Below are 21,914 nucleotides of genomic sequence, written 5' to 3' on the forward strand. Positions count from 1 at the left end.
CAAAAAGCTTAAGAAAAACCTCACAGTAAAAATGGATGCAGTCCTCGATCAAAAGTTCAACGTATATTGATATTTTTAGAATTTGTTCTCTCAATTGCTTTGCTTTTTCACGGGCTTTTCTAACCGCTACAGGGAATGTAATCCCCAGTACTATTAAAGTGAAAGGTTATAATTCGTCTATTTTGGCAAAAAACCATGATACAAAACGGCAAGAAGGCTCGACCCTGGCAATTTGTGAGCCTGATGATGAGATGATGAGAGTTCCGGGTTTGGTGCCGGGAGTTCCGTTTTATTGACACCAAGGTGACCAGACTGAATTGAAATGAATACTAATTTCGTCCAAAATTAAGCCATGTTAGTTTTTCAATCAAGTCACTTTTCCATTAACCAGTACTTTGGAGAGCAGAAGGCGGTAGCTTCGAAAAAAAAATGATGATGCCAACTCCTTTCATGATAAATCTTATTCCTATTTCAAGTCTTTAGAATGTAGTTCAATTGATTTTGACTAGAATTATCATATCCTAAGTGTACTATTCTTTCCTAACGCTTCTCGGAAAATCGATCGAAAAAAACGAAATTCATACTCTAAAGGCAATACGCTAGAGGTGTGTCGAATTTCGTAATAGCACTTGTTAGTTTTTGGGTGACATGGTAATGGACTTCTAGCAATGTTTATCCCATGCCGAATGCAATTTAAAAAGCTTCTCTGGGCTTCCAACAGTGTCACCCAGACATTTCTTGAGAGCCGTACTATAACTCACGGAAGGATAACGCCCCCGGAAGTTCATTCATGTCACAACCAACATGGCGATATATTCATGCCTTCCCCTAATCAAAACACATGTGCAATGTAGGCGTCGTTTATCCACGATTGGTAAGTTCGGGCGAATTTGAAACATCATGCTTGAGGGCTCCCCAAAGGCGATTCATGGCGAGTGGAATCAGTGTGAAAGGGCGACAGTGACATCCCATAAGGCCTTCCCTATCCCAAACGTGGAAAGTGTGGCATGAAATGGTATTTCGTCNTAGGCGTCGTTTATCCACGATTGGTAAGTTCGGGCGAATTTGAAACATCATGCATGAGGGCTCCCCAAAGGCGATTCATGGCGAGTGGAATCAGTGTGTAAGGGCGACAGTGACATCCCATCAAGCCTTCCCTATCCCAAACGTGGAAAGTGTGGCATGAAATGGTATTTCGTCAAATCTTGCCAATTCCTTTCGACGTTTCAAGTACGGTACTACACGTATTTCATATTACTAACGTATGACAACAAACGCGTAGATGGACCCAACGAAAAGTCAAGCCAGCGTGTATTTTCATAACAAAACATACGACTTGGAGTGCAGAGAAGAAGTGCTACATGCATGCATAGTACTATTTCATGGGCCGATTCGGCGGGTTGTGGTGGCTGAATATAAATACATCGGTGTGCAAGAATCAGCTCTTAACCAATATTGACTCTTCGTTCCCAATCACCTACCACCTATCGGGATAAAAGTACTTTAGGGCGGGCTGGAAAAACCTTCAGGACGTAGAAAACGTTTCAAAAGCCAGGGAAAACAAACAAAGCGGTTCTAGTGCTTAACCTCGTGGTTTTCGAGGATTCCAACTGTTTTTCGGAAACCAATTTTGATGTCGATAGAACAAGTGTTGGGGAAAAATCTGTTATCAAGGGGTTCAAAGGAGAACGAGCGAATTTAGATACCGTGCTTTCAATTGAAGTAAACTAAGTACATTGTGCATTCGATCGCCAACAAGGAGTCCAAATGAGCGTTTTTTGACGTTGGACACTTTTCTCAAGGTCCAATCAAACCCTGTTGACGTGAGGAAAATTGCACAATTCGATTTCAAATTAGATCTAGTGACCTTTTTTATTTGACAACCTGAAATATGGGAATTGATCTTTACAGAAATTAATATGTCTTGGAATTGAGAAGATTTCAAGGGGAGTGAGAAAGGGTTTCTGAATTGAGAAATAGAAAATAGTTTTGACCTTGCTGAACGTTTGAGAGATGTACAAAAAAGCAGAGCCGCCCTAAGCAGTAAAATATCTGAAACAAGACCCTTTAAAATGTGGTTTGGTGCCCATTTCTAGAAAGCATCGATAATTTTTCAATCACCAGAAACGACTAAGCAACTGGGTAAATCAATGCAGGGCCTTATGGGGCCCTTTAATTTCTTCCGTTCAAATCAGCAATAAAGACATTGCACTTTCTTTCTTAAGCTTAAAGGGATTGAAGATGATGATCGCTATCGAAGTAAAGTGTCGTTGACTCAAACGAGTGGGGAGGTTAAATGCCAAACTAATAAGGCTCACATTGTACTCAACAGAAACACTAGCTAAAACGAGAGCCCTAGCTAAGACCATAAGAACGCCAATATGACCCATACCGGCCCACAAAGTAGTCTTTTTCATTCTCCTCTCCCTCCTCTCGTTGCGGACAAACAAACGGAGAAGTACAAGAATTCGCTCTAAGATGCCTGACTTTAACAAGGTGTTTTTGATTGATCAACTCATTGCTAATCTATTCTAAAACCAGAAATACACCGCCAACCCTTTTGGGAGATCTTTCAAATCCAATAAGGTTAAAATTACAAACACTTTATACATCCAAATAGTGATAAATAGAGAGCTATCTATTGGTATAATGGTGTACTTGCAGCATAGCAGCCGTTACATTAAATCGTTCTAAAAATGCCAATGGTATGGTTAGAAAAAGTAATGCTTTTAAGGTTAGTCATCAAAAACTTGCGAAACTGTGCTTTTCCCAATAATATTTGGTTGGAAACTATGATTGCTTAAGTGTTGACGCGTTGTCAATCATATAGTGTACAAGCTCCTGCAAAATGATGATTTACTTGTCATAATTGTTCGGAATTTTAACCATAGACAATTTGATACGTCTCCCAGAAGAGTTGATGGCTTATTCATTGTGTCATAGTACTTGGGCGATAAGTTGTTCATTAAACAATCTCCTGATAAAGTCTGGCATCTTAGAACATAGTCTCTTGTTTCTTCGTTTGTTTGTCCGCACTTACACGAAGCAGAGGACGCTTCCTCCGCTCAATGAAAAGGCCTATTAGATGTCTCTATGCAATAAGGCCTATCAGCTAGCTCACAAAAGTAAGAAATCGTACTCTGACTTGAAAAACGTAAATCATTTTTCGTGTAGCGTAGGAACAAAGTATGCTTTGGTAATGCCTAAATTGCATATGAAAAGTACTTACTTGACCAATATCACCTTCAACCATCTCATGGTCCGTTAAAATACTCCTTTTGGGAGCATATGCTGTTATGAAAACTGTTACCTACTAACCTAAAAAACAACGAATTGCAGATTCATGTTTTAACAAAGTAGGCTACTTTGTCCGTTAGTAAGACAAATTGGACAAAAAGCTGGCTATTTTAAACGATTTTACCACCTAGTAAATGAACGCCCACTTTTGCATGTGTACCTTCAAAATGCAGAATAAATAGGAGGCAAGCAAAACAAAGTGAGAGTACAAAATTGTTATTGAAATGGCGTATGTTTCTAGTGTTCCAGGTCAAACCAGGTACTTAGTTTTCGTTTTGAACAGGCAATTACGAATCCGACTCATTATAAGGGGTTTCTTCCCCATCAGCCTCAAAGTGCATTTTAAGCACGTGGTCTAATTTTCCAGATTTTGCAATCCAATCCAACATTGAGACTTTTTCTATTCTCATTTCACCAAGTTCAGTCCTCCCGGTGTTGATTCCTTGCCATTATATTAGTTTCTTTTTCGATTTTGGCACGTTTCGCTCGTCTATCTCAGGAAATCGCACGGCTGGCCTAGATAAGTGCACGGTTTCAACCGAAGACGCCATTGGATGCCCTTACCAAAAGGTTTGGAACGAGGAAAACGGCAAGAAAAAGAACGCTCCGTTGTAAAGTACATTGCGAGAAGAGTGTGCTCCTGATGCATGCATGGAAAGAGCGGAGTTTGCCGTTCAAGTGATCTTATGAAACCGGGACAGCCGTACGTGGCTAAACCCCGACTCTATTCTTGTAGTACGGTTAGGGTCCAGGATCCGACGGACAACAATAGACAAAGAGCGCTAGTAAGCGCTGCGGTACCCCGAAGAATGACTTGCTTTTCATGACTGAGTGTAATACGAATTTGTTGAAAACTCATTTTGGCTGAGTAAAGATACGCATTCAAGGCCAAATATGTCAAACTGACCCTGGAAGTGTTCTTTTGCTTCGAAATTGAGACTGTTTATAAGGCCCATCGAAACTCCATCAAGTTAGGTGGTGCTATATTCATTAACTGAAGCATTTTCTTGCTTGCAATTGCTAACTAAATTAGCTGCTCTTTTTACCGATGTGCATTCTCACTGTTATTGTTGCCCCAGTCCGTGTGATCCATACCTACTAATGCCACTTTACGAGAAATAACTTGTTTTACAAAGCATTTTAACCCATTTTTTCTAATTGTATGACTATTCAGGATGGGCATGTGCAGCCCAAACTCCATTAGTTCACAGTGAGGCTTCAGTGGATTGATTCACAGTCCAATGATAAACGATTCAAGGATTAAACGGTCAATGTTGCAGCAAATGCAACATTATTTAGGCTCTATCCTAACTAGAGACCTCTAATCCTAACCATCCTAACCAATGGTTGCCCGTGTAATGGCTCCATTTGAAAGTGAAATTTTAAGAATATGATTCAACTCCGTAATTAGAAGGAAGTGATGACAAGAGCAATGTACTTAGTTCTTTATTCGAAGATTTCAATTCACTTTTCAAGCAAGTTTTATCTATCAAGTTCCAATTGGCTATATTAATCCAAAACAAGTAGTTACACAATTAAATGAACGCGTTGTTAGTGTTTCAACACGATGTCACATATACCTGTGGTGGTAAAAAAAACAGTTGTTTGTAGAGTTGGGCGTTAACTTGAATCTTGAGGTATAAATTTAACCTTTAAAATCGTCAACCAGTTTTCAAAAAATTACCCGATTTGTTGAGGGATTAAAAATCAGTTGTAGCTTATGGTTTTTACTGGCCAAGTTACTGCGATTTGAGGCAGTGAGCTCCCTATAAGTGTGGCGACGTAATTTCATCGCTCGAGCTTGCATCTGTTTAAGGTACACACTCAAGCACCACTGTCTACCTGGCCTCAATTTATGTATCTATAGAAACTTCCATCTCGCAACGCTGATAGTATGTACTCGTGACTGCATTCAAGTACGGAGCGAATTCATACTTTACAACATGTTTTTATCTCACCTATTTGGACTCAAAGAACTTGTATTCCACTGCGACGCAAGCATATATTTTTGAAGGTGAGATTCCTTGGGGAAATAACCCGCATATTCCATCAAGATGTTCCTAAAATCACAGTAATTTTAGATTCTGTTCTAATTTGGAAGATGCAAGTACAGATAGCAGAGTGACGGTTTGTTCTCAAATTCATGATATCATCATTCAATAACAATATGTGGACCTTTCTTTGTCTCATGACAAACCTACACAATTGCCATGATCTTGAAGTACGAAATGAATCCATTTTCATTTGTTATTGAAGTCAAGTATTCAACTATTAACAATCAACATCAGAATGGATTCCCTCTCTGTCATCAGTCACCCTTGGTGAGATGCATTACGAGCGCGAGTGTACGAGGTACAGATGTGAGTTAAGGAGTTCAGGGGGCGAGAGAGCGAGAGAGCGCTCGCCCGTGAGGAACGCTGGCGAGCATAGCGGAAATCGGCCGCAGAAGAAGCAAAGAACAGATTCAGTTTAGAACCAAATCCATTCTATTTGAGAAGGGTTGCATTACTTTATCACGATAAATAGGTTTCACATTACAGTATTCCACAAACCAGACGAGGTTTGTGGTACGAAGTGGGTGCTCTGTCAAGGAGAAACGATTGTACAGCTTTATTCAGTGCAGGAAGTAAAGGGGGTAAGTACAGGATGTGTTGTTAGTTCTGAAAATACTATGTGTGACTCTTTGGGCAATCGGAATGCCTTTAATATTTATTAGTGATGCTGGAAAAAACAAATGCCAGAAAGTGTAAAAAAATGACCTAAAAGAATGTCGTACTCTAGAGCTATAGCTTTTGTTTACGTGCAAATTCTTGCAGATTCATGCTGTTAGCTGCTTTTGGTGTAAAGTGTCACTAAGACTCTAAAGGCATTCGTTATTGACTATAAACTTTCAATAGATCTTACAAAACACAAACGCTAACAACATCATGCAAATATGTACTACCGTACGAAGTACGATCCCTTTCCATCGGGGTTTCTTCGTTGGAAAACCAGGGTTGCCATATCGGCACAAGTGAACATATCTGTGCCGATTCGTCTCAACCCTTCTAGTGGCTCACTGTGCAACTATTGGCCTCGGTCCCAAACTTGGACGAAGAAAGCCTCTTTCTTCAGAAAAGACCAGAAGAAACCCTTGTCCAGAGAACGAGGGATGCCCATAGGTTTGACACCTCGACGGCATTCCTGAAGCGCAGGGCCGCTCAGCAGTGCTTTGATACTTGCGAGAGTGCTATATCTGCATCGACTGGGACTGGGGGACGAAGAAAAGTACGTTTCTTCACAAAGAAAAGTCTTTGGGCCAGCCCAAGGCGCCCTGGCTAGATTTGCCCCATACCACTTCCCTGCATGAGCCATAGAGGCTCTCAAGCCCGGTGTTTTTAATGGCATGGGGGATCCGCCACAAACATACACGTGACATCAATTTCCTATCCGTATGTTTGTTCTCTCTAGATACATGGGATCTTGGACCGTGAATTCATTTAGTTGGTCTCTGTTTTCTTCGTCTAAGGTACCTGGATAAATTGTATAAGTGAAAGGATGGCCTTTTCTTGTTTTTGCCGACTTCCTTACCACTACTGAGAGTAGAATCCCCAACATTGAAGATGAAAAACTAATACGTCTTGTTTAGCTTTACTGATATCTGATACACACACGAATTAGAGTTGGTGGATTTAGCCAACACTTGAAATGTAGGGTTGATCTGGAATTTTGATCAGAAACTTTTCCAATTCTGACCTAAAGCTTGTTGTGGATGAAAGACTCCGAATCCCTACGAATATTTGGGCAACTCAGATCAAGAGCGCGCAGTTTAATGATCTAGTATTATTTTAATAAAATATATGGGCATGAGTAGCAACAAACCCGTTAGAATAGCAACTTGGGGATACGTTTAATCTTCGAATTTCCAATACCTTTTTTGTTATTCAGGGATTTGCAATCTCAGTGAGACTTGATGGTTAAGACTGAAAGCCCTTATTTTTCATTGATATGTAAAAATCCAGGGCAAACACATGTATCCTCGATCAATCCAAATCCCACATAAAAGCATAAACGGCATCAATATCCTAGGTGGAAAACGCCGTGAATAACAAAATATTGGAAATTTCCCTTAACCATGGGAAAGTTAATAGAACGAACGGCAATGGCAAAATAAACTTCAACCGCACGGCAGTATTGAGAGGATCTCTTAATGCATTACACTCAGAGTTCTACGCGCTCTCGGAGACTTGCTTATACAAGACACGCGAGGTAGTACGTTGGATTGAGCAGGCCTTGCTTCAACTTCAAGGATGGAGCTCTTCGTACTAACTGAATCATACGGAAAAATACCGATGACGAAAGTATATTCCCTTCTGGAAGCCTCTGTCTCAAATCGGATCAATGGTTGGAAATTTGGAACGGATCTAAGCAACCATTTTCCAACTTCAAATGCTTCTTCTTTGATCTAGGCAGATCTCGTTGACTGAAGTAAGCTCATACCATATTTATCAAATAATCTATCAAGCAAGCAATGAATCGATCTGAATCAAGTCGTAACATGCTTGGAAGTATACCACGGGCAAATTACTTAGAAATATATTTTCTGTATTCCACAGAACAAACGCTTAACGAATCTCCCTATATTTATGGTTTATTTGACACACTTTACTTAGTTGAGTACGAATTTTGGCTCTTGAGACGAGGAACCATGACTTATTCAAGGAGTTTCTGTAGCTCCAAGAGTGCAATTGCTTATCGTCCCAACAATTCACACGAGGTGTACCAGTCTGATTCTTTCTACGGCAGCATACGTTCGTTCAGTGGATTGTAAATGCCATCTACCATTTTAATTGCTTCCCGTGAGTTTCAAATTTAGCACCAACATGATCGATGATCTTAAAACGAAGTGCTCTAACATATTTCAACATGTAGTGCCCTCAGTCACAAGGTTTACGAGGAAATCACATGGACAATTCTTTGATAAGACGTGCTCGAAGTGACGAGTCAATGCTCCCGAATCACGGAATTTTTATGAACAAACGAATCCATTTTTTAAGTCGGATAACTAAGGGAGAGGGGATACTGGGGCAAGGCACCTTTGTTACCTGTCAGCCTACCTCTGCGAACTACGTACGGAGACTATCCGACACATTTGTACTGTGCTAAGGGTTGAACAAACGTTTCTTGTGTCGGGATGCATGATGCGTTGGGAGACTCGACAAAGTACATCTTCCCACACAGAGCTCAAACATACGGTTCCATTTTGACAGTGAAACCCTTTGAAATATCTTGGGATTGGGAAATGACATGTTAGAAAATTAGGACTGGATATGACACTTTTTAAGCAACTATATCTTCGTATCAGAGAATAAGATCACGTTGTATGTTAACAGAGGCGAGGAAAAGGCATGCCCTTCATGAAGGTTTAGAACATATTCCCCCTAGGAGCAACTGCACGCTCCCGTAGAGCACTCTATGGATGAAAGTTGCCCTCACTAAACTAAATGCATCACAGCGAACAGAGGTCGTTTAAAATTGGAAAATTAGTATTAGTACATGAATAAGGAATACAATCTGTTGGTAATTCTGATTTTTAAAGAACAACTGCATTCAGCACGTGAGTAAGTAGGAACTGCTAAAATCAACCCTGGCAGGGTTTCTCTAGATTCATGTGCGCTTAGGAAGTGTTGCCAACAAACAGAGACAAATTGCGACCCAAACTGGTTCGATGCTGTCGGAGTAGCTAATGAAAAGATTGCCTGGCATTTTCGAATCATAATTAGTCGTACCCAGTATTTGTGGTTTATTTGAACATATTATGAGTGAAGAAGTATTCGATGTAATTCTAACGAAAAAAAGATGCTTTCTATGCCATATTGGCAAGCCTCACGTTATGCCTGCCAGAGAGAGACAGAGAAAAGGGAGCGCTCGCAGATCTGGAAATCGTATGTTTACATACAGTGCTGTGATCCCCAACCAGGAGCATGACTGACATCCGTTCAGTGTGTGTGTGCTAAAAAATGACATCAAATCTTTGAATTGTACTGCACAGTGGCCATTACTTGGCCCGACACAATTGGCTTGTGTTCATTACTGTGGCATAACTTATCCCGGAGTAGTGACCTTGCTGGTCCCAATGATTGGTGCTGACAAAGAAAACTCCATGATGGCTGGGAGTGATCCTCTTCAGGTTGCTCACGGCGTGTTTGTGAGGTACAATTCACTTATGGTTTAGCTGATGTTAGAAATGAATCGCTCTTCTTTTTCTGAATACCAATGGTGTCCTACATTCTTTTACTTTCAGATGGCTTAAGGATTTCCAAGACAAGAAGATGAGTCCCAAACGAAAGAACATCATGGGTTTGTTGAAAGAGCTCAACAAGCCCAAACCAAGTCTGAAGAGGAAGCTGAATTCCACGGATGAATCTGATCCCATATACCCATTGAAGCGCATCACATTGAAGAACCCAAGAGAGCGGGAAAGGCTTATGCGGCTCAAGCTCATGGATCTCTTATGCAAGTGGAACAATGTCATGACAGTCTTTCCAGTGGATCCACGACTGATTCCATCGGTTTTGGCTCAGTCCCAAAGTGGTATCCCCATTTCCAATGCAGTATTCAAGTCTCAAATGATGGTCCTCCAATCCATGCTACAACGCTTTGTGAAGAGCATTCCAGAATATCAATCGTTATGCGAGCACGATCAAGCTCAGCTGTGGAGTCAAAATGGTGACATGGTCAATGCTTTGGTGCTGGCCAAGTGCCTAAGTCAACAGTTGCCATTGTCCACCAAGATTTGGTGGCTTCTGCTTTGCATGGAGAATTCGCTTGATCACATCACCAAATCCGAGCAACTTCAAGATCTGTCTCAATCTATGGTCCTGAAGTTCGAGTTTCGTCAGAATATGAGCACCAAGGATTACAACCTGATGGAGAAGCTCATTCAAGACATCAATTCCTACTCGTTCTCCACCTGTTGGCTGTGCTTTATAACTTATGCTTGTGTGTTCCAAACGACTCCTAATTCAAGGTGTCAGTGTGATCAGCCCGATGATCGGGTCAATTTTGGTGTTTCCATCCTCGACATTGTCTCGTGTTTGGGCTGGAAGCAAAGTGGGTTCCTTACCTTCTTGGAAAATCTAAAAGAATTCAGTCTTATTGTCAAAAACTCCGAGATGGCAGAGAAAGTGGATCGACCCTTGATTGAGCCATTTTCCTACGTTGAACAGATGAACGTGACTGCCATGGTTACTGACGTGGCCAATTCATTCAGAGACATCAGCATGGGACCGGACATGGTCCAAGAAATGCTCATGATGAGCTTGAATGTTCCCACATCAAAGAGGTTTCACAACCAGGTCCTCATGGTTTGGCACAAACGCTTCCATGTGATTATGAACAAGTTTGAGAACTTTTTTGAGCTTGACAGTCCTCTTAAAGAGACCTTAGTGACGGAAGGTATGCTGCAGTCCCTCGGAATGCTCGTGTACTGGCTTGAATTCCTCAAGTGCCCTTGGGAGCAAGCCAACTTCATTTTAGGGGGCGCCGATCTGCTTCAGTATAAGCAATTATTTGCCAGCCACAAAGGCCTGAAACCCACGCCTTTCAAACTTGCCGACTTCTTGGAACCTGGGGAAGAGCTAGAGGTGGAACGCGTTCAACACACGGTTCAATCGGGCTACGAGGGTCTCCGAATGCTGGTGAACGATTGGGAAACGTTTTGCCTCGTTCTACTCTTTGTTTTGTTTCAACCGGCCTGGAAGACGAACAAGAGCGAGTTCAAAGGCGCGGGAAAATTGAGTTCCTGGTTTGAAACGATCTTGATTAGGAAAACGCTTTTCAAGTCGCAGAAGGCCTTGGAGAAGCTCCAAATGATCGACCATTTGGCCAGTGCTGTCAATTATGTCTTGAAGTTGAGATGAAATCACCCCTTCAACCTATTTCATCAACGTATTACTCCTGGCAATTTTCCTAATTCAATGACCTTTCCAAATCAAGGCCACTCTGCCGGTGGACACCACTCGAAACCTAACGAGTCATGTGCCCAGGCATGTATTCCTTCTAATGCAATAGATTGCCAAGAAATAAATTATTATATCTTATATATATATATATATTCCATGATTTCTTTGCAACAAAATATCACATTGATGTTGATCAAAAAGATCAATCCATTAATCACCTATTCTATTTCAATGTCTGCCTGTCTGTGTTGAAAACCTCATGTGCCCAGGCATGTATTCCTTCTAATGCAATAGATTGCCAAGAAATAAATTATTATATCTTATATATATATATATATATATTCCATGATTTCTTTGCAACAAAATATCACATTGATGTTGATCAAAAAGATCAATCCATTAATCACCTATTCTATTTCAATGTCTGCCTGTCTGTGTTGAAAACCTGATGGAACTACGGTTGCTTCAAACATTTAATAGCATCATCTATGCCTTTGGCAATGACTTTAATGCCAACAACACATCTCTGGACATCTTCGGGTTTTAGCTTTGAGCGCCGTATCAACATATACTCAAACTTTCGGCTGAGTCCGGAAATTGGATCCATTTGCAGGTCTTTTCTGGTGGTACATGGCTCAAACAATAGGAACAAGAACATGAGGTAAAATGTGTTCCCGTCAACATCTTTGGTGAATTCTCTCAATTGGCGGAAATTCTCCTCTAGGGCGTCAATACATTGAGCAACCTGTGGACACTCCATTGGGTAGATCTCTCTGACACTCACATGCCTTGGTTTCCAATTAAGAGCTTCATTCTTGGCCATGATCTCAAATTGCTCCAGGTCCTTGTGTCCCAAAGACAGTTTGAATTGATCCATGGGCGAAAAGATACTGGCGTGCCAAAAGGCGATCAAACCCAATATCAAGCCCAACGATTCTGTATGAACAAACGTTTTGGCCTTCGTGGGGAGGTTTCTGTACTCTTCAAAGTGTTCCAACACGACTTGCGACTTCTTTCCCCACAAAAATTTGCCTTGACACGCAAAGTTCTTGGACAAGGGCACATCCAGGTTGACCATAATGATTTCAGTCAGCATATCCGAACCTATGTTTACTTTTCGGATTCGGCCAATCACTTGCTCTACCACGTTGTTGATATTCATGTCCTCCACTTCAGAGAATTGTAAGGACAGGGCCCGGTTGATCGGATTTGACCAATCCACGTTTTGCAGGAGATCAGAGAGTTTTCGGAGGTTGGACAGAAATGGTAGGAAACCTCCCTCGTCCCATCCCAAGAGCTTGCCAAATTTGGAGGCGTGTGTAGAGAAGTTGCGAATGTGGTCCGGGTCGTTGAAGAGGTGAGCCGACGTGGAATCCGAGTAAAACAAAGATCCATACACGATAACACAATACCAATGGGGACTTATTTCATAATTATTAACATTCTGGACAAGACTAGGAATTTGCGGCTGTGACAAGTACACGCAGTCAAGAAAGGTGGGGCCAAGGACATCCGGCGAGGGCGTGTTATTCCCCGACGCCAATCCATCCTCACGCCAAAAGTCCATTCCAAAGTTGATAAACTCTAGTTTTTGAGTAAAAGAGGAGCTTTCTTGAACAGCCTTGGCAAATATTAGTGCCGAGAGCATGTTCTGATTGCGTTTCAGTAACAAGTCTTGGTCGTATGAGGTCAGGAGGTTGAAATCGTGGATGTATCGAGCGTAGAGACGCATCACCATACTGGTCCAGTCCAGATGGGTCTTGAAGTCACTACTCTGGATGGGGATGTTGGTTTGCACTTTGGTTTGCAGAGATTCAGTGATCTCTTTTGAGAGGTTCAGGTCTTGGGTGGTGGTTCTCCAAATCTTAAGTAACTCGACCAATTGTGTTCTCAAGACGCGTTCGTCCGTTTCTGGTGGCCGCAATGGTGGCATGGCTGAGACAGACTGGGCAGCAGAAGGCGGAGGGGGAGGGCCAATGGGAGGAGAAGAGGGAGTGATTTGAGGGGAAAATCTGGGCTGGTATGTAAATGCAGAAGGAACAGGTGGAGCATGCTTGAAGGGACTCAGGCTTGTCTTGGTTATTGTAGCAACAGGTTCAACATTGAAAGTTGGAGCAGCAGCGGGAGGCTCGGAATGCCGGTGTTTCTTCGGTCGGCCGCGTTTGGCTTTGGGTTTCTCGACTGCCTTCTCTGTGATCTTGCTGGCGCCTTTGTGGAACATTTTCTTGAACCGGGCCTTTTTGGTGCTCTCATTCATGACTTGCTCCGGCTTCATCCCCACAAACAGGCACTTCTGAAAGCGACAGAAGCGGCAATCCCCACGGCTTTTGGGCGTCATGGCGCAGGTGCCATTCATAAGACATGGCTGGATCTTCTGACCCGTGACGGCTCTCCGGAAGAAGGCCCGACAGCTCAAACAGGTGGGAGCACCATAGTTGAGATGGAAATTTTCAGACTTGGTCAAACAAACACTGCACGTGTCACTACGCTTGGGCTCCGGATCCTCATGAAGGTCGATCTCCTGGGAGCCTTCGGGATAATCGTCAAAGTCGTCCATGCCTGAAGCGGGTCAACAAGAACACGTTAGGAGCCCCTGGACTGAAAAGTCTTCACATTTTCGAACACCATTGAGTCGGATAAAATGCCTGGCAGTAAACTAAGGTTTATTATAGCGCTTGTTATCGAACAATCTATGTTACAGAACGGAATGTACTACAGTTTCAATCGTCAACGGAGAGCAAAACAGAGAAACAGCGCAAGTCACGTTTTTAGGAGTATGACTTGCTTGCACTAAACTTGAGTGGACAGATGGACGGACGGTCGGATGCAGTACATGTATGCAGAGGAGGAGGAGGACGAGGAGGAGGTGGAAAGTAACTCCAACAGCCGCTGAGGCCGCTATCTTACCTGGAACTTTGGCTACCACGCTTCAGGCCTTGATCAAGCTGTCATCAGTACAACTCAATCTAACAATTCATGGCCAACAAGTACTCCAATCAACCGATTCAATCGACCGCTTTGAACCTCAACAAGTCCAGGAGAATGACGATGTTCACTCATCATCCATCTATCCTACACACATACATACATCGCTCTATCTATCTATCTATCTATCCATCCATCCCGATCCATCCATCCATGAGGCTAAGTTTGTGGGCAAAGGCCCCCAAATGCCTGGCCAGTACGAGACGTGCCGTGCCGATTCCTCAAACAAGTTCCCGAGTGAAGTGACAGCGAAAGAGCAACCTACTTGCAAGCTCAGATCAGGCCTAAATCAGTAGGGATGTGAACGAGCTGCCTTCGCTCTCCAAATGAACACGGGTCAGAAGAGCTTTTGAGAACTAAGGACGACGATCCATGAAATGTTATAAATTGGTGTATCTTTATATGTAAGAGAATGACAAGTGCTGTATGAGGAAATGATTCAGATACGGGACTTGACAATGCCTACTACAAAAATGTTTTGATGATGTGTGAGCAAGGTGCAATCCTTGCTCCTCGAAATACCAAAAAAGAAGAAAAAATAATAACTCACTAACAGGTGTAATGATATTAAGACCAAGGATGAAATATGCTATGGCCATCCTTGCAGAAACATATTCTGAGAGTCAGGTAAACAGAGCTGTTAGCAATAATAGAGGCTAATGTTTGAAAAGTTGGGAGTTGACTCGAGTCTCAAAGACTTGTTACATCCCTAAAGTGCAGTGTTCTAGACGAGGCTGAACTCTGAAAGTACATCCATCACAAACGCAAGACTGACGTAGTTTCCCTTTGGATTTGTCGTTGTTGCTGTACTACCATAGAAAAAAATAACCATAGCATTGAAACGTCGATCTCGGCTTAGTGGGTGATGAATGCACGAAACAGATGTCAGAATACTATAGTTATCTTGCACTAGTAACAATTTTGTCGGCTAAGTCTCGAGGCTTTGGATTCCAGGGAAGTTGCACTTGCTTTTTGCCACAGGTGCATTTATTGGGCAAGGTTCAAGCAACTGCAATAACATATACATCATTTAAGGACCATCGAATAAAAATATCTATCTCTGCCCAACAAAGCCCTCCTCTTACTGTCTAAATTCAATAACCAATGATTAGATATTCCTGTCGGGGTCGGCCGGGAGAGGTTTTCCAGGAATGGAAACTAGTCTCAAAACAAGACCTAGTTATTCTGGAGCAAAACAAGACCCAGTTATTCTGGAGCTTACTTTTGAATCCCGAGAGACATCACTTCTTCTTCAAAGTATCAATAAAATGTTAGGGTTAAAGGTAAAATGCATGTAAAAAATGGGATTATAAGAACCATTTACGATATTATTTTTAATACACAGTTAAAATTCATTTAGAAATGCGTTAAGTTTTTGCCACTAGGATCAAAACTCCTGTTTTTTTGTGTGTAATAAATTAGCCATGTAAAATCAAAGAATACCAAGAAAAAAGTTATTGCCACACCTTGCTTTTGGACATTTTGTGGAGGGAGAATTTTGACCAACATCACAACCAAATGAATTATCAATTATGGATTGAGTTGTTAGACAAAACTCCAATAGTTTTCACCTTTTGGTGCAGTTCTGTCATCACTAATATTTTGGCTCAAGATCAGAAAACTGTTTGCTCCAACAAGCCGATTAATTGAAATAAACGATGATAAATTTATGCCCAATGCTGATTGGTTGCGATGTGTGTCACAATTTTTCCTCCGCAAAGCACCCAAAATCTGGGTGCTGCGCTACATTTTTCCTTGAATTTTTCTTTCCTTCATTTGGCTAATAGCTATTTTTCGGCGACACTGCACAAATTTTGTCCCTTGAAAATAATTAAAGATGCTCTTGGCTTTGAATTTCGAGAATTGTGTCAAGGTTCAGTGGGGTAGGAGTTCGTTTATTTGATTGAAGTGTCAATGAGTACGGGCTACATCAAACTTTCATATTGGGATTGGCTCTTGGATTTTCGGACTTGATAAAAGTACTGAATGCAATCAACAACAGCCATTAAGAGGAATACAGCCATTGAAATCTGACTAGTTTGTGGGAAACCAATGGCATCCACGATGAATCCTGCCACAGTGGGGCCAACAAAGCTTCCCAGGTGAAAGGATGCCGTCCAAAGACCTGAATAATAAGCAAAAGGTAACAATGAGCCTCAAATATATCCTCATTTTTTCGGGTCGAGAGAGTCAGATGAGTTATTAGAACCCTTTTGTCACATACAAAACAAGGAAGAAGCTATAACGAGTTCAAATCTAATGGGATCAGTTCAAAAGTACAACTTTTCATCTTCCTACCTTGATAAGGTGAAACTAATCAGTATAAAGTGGAGAAGAAGGGTAAAGTTACCCGCTACAAAAGATTTATTTAACCCTTTTTTATTTTATACAGGAGCGCCTTCAGCTGCCAGTGCTCTTAGATCTTGTGCTTACGATACAAATGTAACGCTCACCGTTTGTTTACCCGATTCATAAAGCTTTTTGAAAGGATAGAATTTGTTTGAATGGCATTTTCGTGCTGGGCTTAAAATAGATCTTTAAACGAACGCCTTTTGTCTAAAGAAGGTGGAAATATTACTTTGCCCTAATCATGACGGCAAGTTTTGTCGTCACTTAAACAAATTTGCAAAAACAGAAGGAAAACAAAGCTTCTCAAACTGCATAGGAGATTGCTCTTTGAACCAGTGTCTTACAAAAGGCAAAGTTTATACTAAAAGGGCGATTAATGCATGACCGATGAGAAACTCATTCAATGCAAACATTGATAAGAATTAAATCATGTAATTATACTAACAAATAATCTCATATTCAAGGGAATGAGGTCAAATTGCGAATATCCTTATTGCTTAAGAGGAAAACTATTAACAGGAAAACCTAGTGCACATACCAGTAAGGATCATGTAAGTATTCACATCATCTCTGTAACCCTGTCGGACTGACTCCTTATAAGCCCTGGAAAACGTGGACACCAAAACGAATCCGTAACCCAAACCAAAGAAGGGCATTATGCCCAAGATCAGTGGGACTGACGCCGACAAGGACCGGAAGAACGGAGCGGGTCCAATGAAAAGGAAAGCGATGAACATGGAAAAGTTTCCGGCAATGGAGAACAAGATCGGGGACTTGATCCGATCACATACCTGAGGATTGAATTGTAAATCAATTTTGGATGATATGATAAAATATCTTGTAAGTACGTAATGTTAACTTGGGCAATGTATTTGCAAATGTATTTTCTTGGAATCGAGATTTGAAAATCTAGATGGGCAAAATGGGCAAACTTCAGGGTGACTCCATTTCATCTTGATCTCGTTTCTTAAAAAGCTCCCAAAAGGTTGTTTTGAAGAAGTATTTAGTTTACGTTTGCCTGGATCTACTGACGGGGTTTAATCAATGCCAGATACTCACATAACCCACAACTGGAGTAGCCACCATGTAAAAAGCGGCCATGATGAGGAAAGCCATGCTGACTTGAAATTGCGTAGCCTGAGCTTCTGACTTCCTCATGTGGGGTTGAAGCATCGAATCCACCATGCCATTCCCACAAAAAAGTATGAAATTATCCAAAAACGGTAAGGACAACCAAAATGACTAAATGAAATAGATGTATAAGAAAAAAAAATAAATTCAGTCGTGCGGTTTGGTTGCTTATCTACCCCCCACCATTACCAACTGGTCAATTCCATTTTCCCAAGGAGATAATCTTCAGGCGGGTAAAACCTGGAAATGTTTGACATTTTAGATTTGGTTGAAAAGTTGCTGTATCACGCAACCTTTGCCGTGAAATGATAAGTTGGGTGTTTTATCAAAACCTTATATCTTCTATATATAATATTCTATGTGCAAAAAAAGATTGCAGAATTTGTTATCCCAATCCATAAACCAACTCATTTCAGTTTATTGATCCTCGGAGCGTTAAGTTTTTGGAACTATTATCCTCTTTTAAACGGATCCAAAGATACCAAGAAATCGTTTGAGTGCACACTAATAGAATCTTTTCTCAAAAATTGACTTTTGTCATTTGAGTTAATGGTCGGAAAAATGGAGAATTTGTTCCCTGATACTAAACATAATTGATTGCGTTCCTAAAGAAGACTGTAAGAAGTCATTTGCAAGAAAATCACGGCTTTCAATAAGTTATGGCCTGAGCAAGAAACGGAGGATTACATATTTTGCTTTACATATTTAGGTATTTTCCATCGTTCATTGTTCCTAAATGAAACAATCAAGAGCCACCAATACATCAACCTTTCTTTAAATTTGACAGATAAGATCCCACTTAATAATACTTACTGTAACGACATTTTTGATAGTGAGTGAAGGCTTCGTGTCATCTTTCGTCTCCTGACCTTTCGCTAATGACCCAGGTTTGACATTAGGTACAATAAGGAGAAGAACAAAGGCCAAAACCAAAACGATCCCGCCCACAGCATAAAACGGAAGGGCAAACCCACCCACCTCAAATAACAGGGATCCCAAAACAGGCCCTTCAAGAGAAAGAAAAACCAAAAGTTTGGATTAATTCAAGGCGTCATGTTTGGGCCTTCATTTGACTTACCTATCATGTAGCCAAAGCCTAAGCACATTTCAGTCCAGGCTGTAATGGAAGACTCATGACCCGGAATCAGAGTCATGAGGATACTGACAATAGTAGCGGCGCACGCAGCATTGGCCATTCCATCAATAAACCTTTAGAAGAAGAATCAGTCAACATTTACGGATCAGGAAAATATTGACAGGACACTCTTATACAATCTACCTGAGGAGATAGGACAATCCAATGAATGTCCAAGTGCCATTCACGAACTCTAAACTCCCAAAGGCGATGGCAGCAAGGCCCTGAACAAATCCCCCTACGTTGTAGAGTAATTTGGGCCCAATCTTGCTCCCGAAATGCGCAAAGATGGGCGAGAAAATGAAGGCTGCCAGACTGACGATCCCAAAGACCAGTCCATACTGCAAATTGGAGTACGTCTTAGAGCAAAACATCTGGAAATGCTATTGTTTTGATATGATTCTTACTTGCGAGGGAGTGGCGCCTTTGGATTCCGCTTCAATAGGGTAAAATGCGGGTTGTAGAGAAAGGAGAAGTCCCCAGAAAGTGTAGGCTACGAAATAAGTGAATGAAGTCATACGTTATCAAAAAAGAAAGCTGATTTATAATTACCCAAAGCGACTGTTATGACCAACACAGTTAGTCTGAGCTTTGATGTCATGCTTCTGATTGAGACGTGGTTGATACTGAACCGAGATGAATCGAGACTTTTATACTTATCTGGCTTTGTGGTTAGTTCACGCAATTGCTCAATGTTCTGTCATAATGCTTAAACTGCACAATAGCCTTTGGAGAGGAGCTGATTCACCACTTACCCTCCTTGAAGGGTGAAAGGGTTTTTTATTTGCTTGATATTATTTTGATATATTTCTTTCATGTAGGAGTGTGTTGAGCTCTGATTGGGAAATGGTTGCAACGGAAATCATGTTTTACCGACTAAATCAATTTCAATTACAAAACAGTTCCCAATTAATTGATTTTTAAATTCAAATCATTTTCGAGCTAAGAAACCCGATTGCTGCCATATTCAAGTGAAATTGTATTGACAAACTACATCAAAACTATCAGATTTAGGTCATTCGCTTAAGAGTTTTAGAATTGCGCGAAAGATGTGGGATTTTGTTATTCAGTGAAATTTTGAGGCACAGATAATAGTTCTTACTTTTTTGACAATATTCACGAAATTAGGATTGTAATTGGAAAGCCAATTGATAACTCTTCGTCCAAGAATTTTCACAAGTGACAAAACTACTCGACACAGGGGAAACTGTGCACACCGGAAAACTAGGAAGCCATTGATTAAGATTAATATCTACCGCGTGTCCCAAAAAGATTGGCTCGGATTTTCAAACACGGCTTTCGGTATCAATCAGGATTCAGTATGGAAAGACCACCGAGAAGCGGACGATGCCCTTATTCACGACAAAGATGAGGGAAACCACTTTACCCGTTCCCGAGCCGGTTTCACTCCCCACCCGAGCCCACACATCAACTACAAATTTGGATAGTTTTACGGGGTCCAGAACGAACATGTTCCTCTCTCCGGCCCTGAATGCAGAATTGGCGCCCCGAGACTAATGAATTGGGCTGCGTTTCAACCACCTGGCTTACGAGGTCACGAGGCCGCGCTAAGTGTTCATGATGGAAAAAAACATTTCATCGGGTAAGCTAAAGGAACGAAGTGAAAAAATAAAAGCCAAACTTGATTGTGAAACGCAAAAGTTATGCCAAGTATAAATTAGAAACCTTTTTGAGGTAACCGGTGTATGATATAGAATTGGGGGCCCACAAGGCTTTAATTTAGTTCCTTTCAAGCCAATGCTCATCTTTTGAGGGTAATGGGACATTCTGATTGAGCCCACTGTAAATGCAACATTCTAATTTGTCCTTTGCTACCTGCGATACTAAAATTGAATTCCCACCTATTTTGCGACAATGACATTGAAATTTACACTTTTATTTAGTCGTTAATCAGTGGAGACGGCCAAAATATGCATTTGAAAGTTTGGTTTTATGTTATCAAATATGCATAAAACTAGCTCAAGTTATGCACTTAAACGTGCTTTATAAGCCAAAATATGCGTTTTTTTGTATGCATTTGAAATCCAAAATATGTAATTAAAAATGATTAAAAAAAACAGAGAACAAGGGGCAGGCAGTTCCAAAATTACGCCTAGCATACTTCACAAACATATTTTGACCTTGGCAATAAGCTGATCAATGAGAAGTTCTTGTAGCGGACCTGATTTTGAAACACATTTCACATTGCAAATTTTTGGTCAAAACCAACTTTACTGTCCTTAACCCGAAATCCCTTCAAACCATTGGCGTCACGGACCTTGTGCCAACTCCCAGTCAAATTGCATCAACGTGGGAAGCTGATAATAGATATGCTCAATTTGGCCCACCAACTTTACTGCATAAACCAATACTTCCATCTTCACCTCTATCCACCTCTTTTTGTAGTGCATGTGAATTTGATCTTCACTTTTCCCATGTGCACTTGACCAATTTAAGTCAATTTGCTGTGAAATCACGTTTTAGTCAACTAGTTTATCCCTCTGCCTATTTTAGTCACTGATTCTTTTAACTATTTGCATATGATTATGTACTCTTATTGATACGTTTACGCATTGATGTGAGCAGTTATGATGTGAAAAACTAAATGATTTTTTACACTTCATTTAAAATTGCTCACGTTTCAACCTGAAAGTATACTTTTTTATACTTTTTTTTACCTTTTTGGGTTATAAAGAACTTTTGGGCCAAATCTAGACACTTTTCGACTCTCTTAACCTTTTACTCGATACCACATTATAAAAAAAGTATCCTAATGTCAAACATTGCAAGAAAGAAATATTAATTTGTTGTACGGTACGTAAATATAACGAAGGTACTTAAATCAACATTAGAAAATGCAGTTGTGTGTTCAGCATTTTGTATCAGAAAAAAACACATTTTGGCATTTTCTAGTTGGGCTCGCTGAGAACAGACGCATTTAGTTTGCTCTCGTTCTTATCTCCCAGGAATTTCGAACCAAGGTGTGACTTCCTCTGTTGCTCCTTGGTTGCTGTGCACGTGCAGTGTTCGTGGTGTTTGTGTGTGGGTGAATGAATGGGAATTGCCATTCATTC

At 41.0% G+C, this 21,914-nt stretch overlaps 3 protein-coding genes and 1 long non-coding RNA gene across 5 annotated transcripts; 2 read left to right on the forward strand and 2 right to left on the reverse strand.

The window, feature by feature from the left end:
• Positions 1-5,723: 5,723 nt before the first annotated feature.
• Positions 5,724-11,386, forward strand: LOC131891949 (uncharacterized). Of its 2 annotated transcripts, none has more exons than XM_059241655.1 (2): positions 5,724-5,932; positions 9,581-11,386. In XM_059241655.1, the coding sequence occupies exon 2, from the start codon at positions 9,609-9,611 to the stop codon at positions 11,196-11,198; it is 1,590 nt and encodes a 529-aa protein (XP_059097638.1). In that variant the 5' UTR covers positions 5,724-5,932; positions 9,581-9,608; the 3' UTR covers positions 11,199-11,386. The 2 variants fall into 2 exon arrangements, with proteins under 2 accessions (XP_059097638.1, XP_059097637.1); XM_059241654.1 differs by lacking the exon at positions 5,724-5,932 and adding an exon at positions 8,336-9,489.
• A 179-nt stretch (positions 11,387-11,565) lies between these two features.
• On the reverse strand, positions 11,566-14,286 carry LOC131891849 (uncharacterized). The gene is made up of 2 exons (XM_059241523.1): positions 14,148-14,286; positions 11,566-13,799 (listed from the first exon to the last, which is right to left on the reverse strand). The coding sequence occupies exon 2, from the start codon at positions 13,795-13,797 to the stop codon at positions 11,695-11,697; it is 2,103 nt and encodes a 700-aa protein (XP_059097506.1). The 5' UTR covers positions 13,798-13,799; positions 14,148-14,286; the 3' UTR covers positions 11,566-11,694.
• LOC131891850 (uncharacterized) lies at positions 12,455-14,796 on the forward strand. The gene is made up of 2 exons (XR_009374480.1): positions 12,455-12,597; positions 13,942-14,796. It is a non-coding gene; the product is annotated as an uncharacterized LOC131891850 (long non-coding RNA).
• A 1,144-nt stretch (positions 14,797-15,940) lies between these two features.
• On the reverse strand, positions 15,941-19,662 carry LOC131891975 (MFS-type transporter SLC18B1-like). Its single transcript, XM_059241684.1, has 8 exons — positions 19,393-19,662; positions 19,248-19,333; positions 18,985-19,181; positions 18,784-18,914; positions 18,519-18,712; positions 17,634-17,816; positions 17,113-17,365; positions 15,941-16,350 (listed from the first exon to the last, which is right to left on the reverse strand). Exons 1-8 carry the CDS (start codon positions 19,439-19,441, stop codon positions 16,151-16,153), a joined length of 1,293 nt encoding a protein of 430 aa, XP_059097667.1. The 5' UTR covers positions 19,442-19,662; the 3' UTR covers positions 15,941-16,150.
• Positions 19,663-21,914: the final 2,252 nt, after the last annotated feature.

The sequence above is a fragment of the Tigriopus californicus genome, chromosome 12, assembly GCF_007210705.1.
Source record: "Tigriopus californicus strain San Diego chromosome 12, Tcal_SD_v2.1, whole genome shotgun sequence".
Classification (NCBI taxonomy): domain Eukaryota; kingdom Metazoa; phylum Arthropoda; class Copepoda; order Harpacticoida; family Harpacticidae; genus Tigriopus; species Tigriopus californicus.

What these genes read in the sequence shown, in the direction of transcription:
- LOC131891949 (XM_059241654.1), top strand. Translation starts at nt 9,413, where the DNA reads ATGATTGGTGCTGACAAAGAAAACTCCATGATGGCTGGGAGTGATCCT. An exon ending in GCTCACGGCGTGTTTGTGAG is followed by an intron (nt 9,490 to 9,580) that starts GTACAATTCACT and finishes TTTTACTTTCAG; the next exon opens with ATGGCTTAAGGATTTCCAAG.
- LOC131891849 (XM_059241523.1), bottom strand. Translation starts at nt 13,797, where the DNA reads ATGGACGACTTTGACGATTATCCCGAAGGCTCCCAGGAGATCGACCTT.
- LOC131891975 (XM_059241684.1), bottom strand. Translation starts at nt 19,441, where the DNA reads ATGACATCAAAGCTCAGACTAACTGTGTTGGTCATAACAGTCGCTTTG. An exon ending in AGGCTTTGGCTACATGATAG is followed by an intron (nt 18,713 to 18,783) that starts GTAAGTCAAATG and finishes TTTCTCTTGAAG; the next exon opens with GGCCTGTTTTGGGATCCCTG. An exon ending in TACTTACATGATCCTTACTG is followed by an intron (nt 16,351 to 17,112) that starts GTATGTGCACTA and finishes CTTATTATTCAG; the next exon opens with GTCTTTGGACGGCATCCTTT.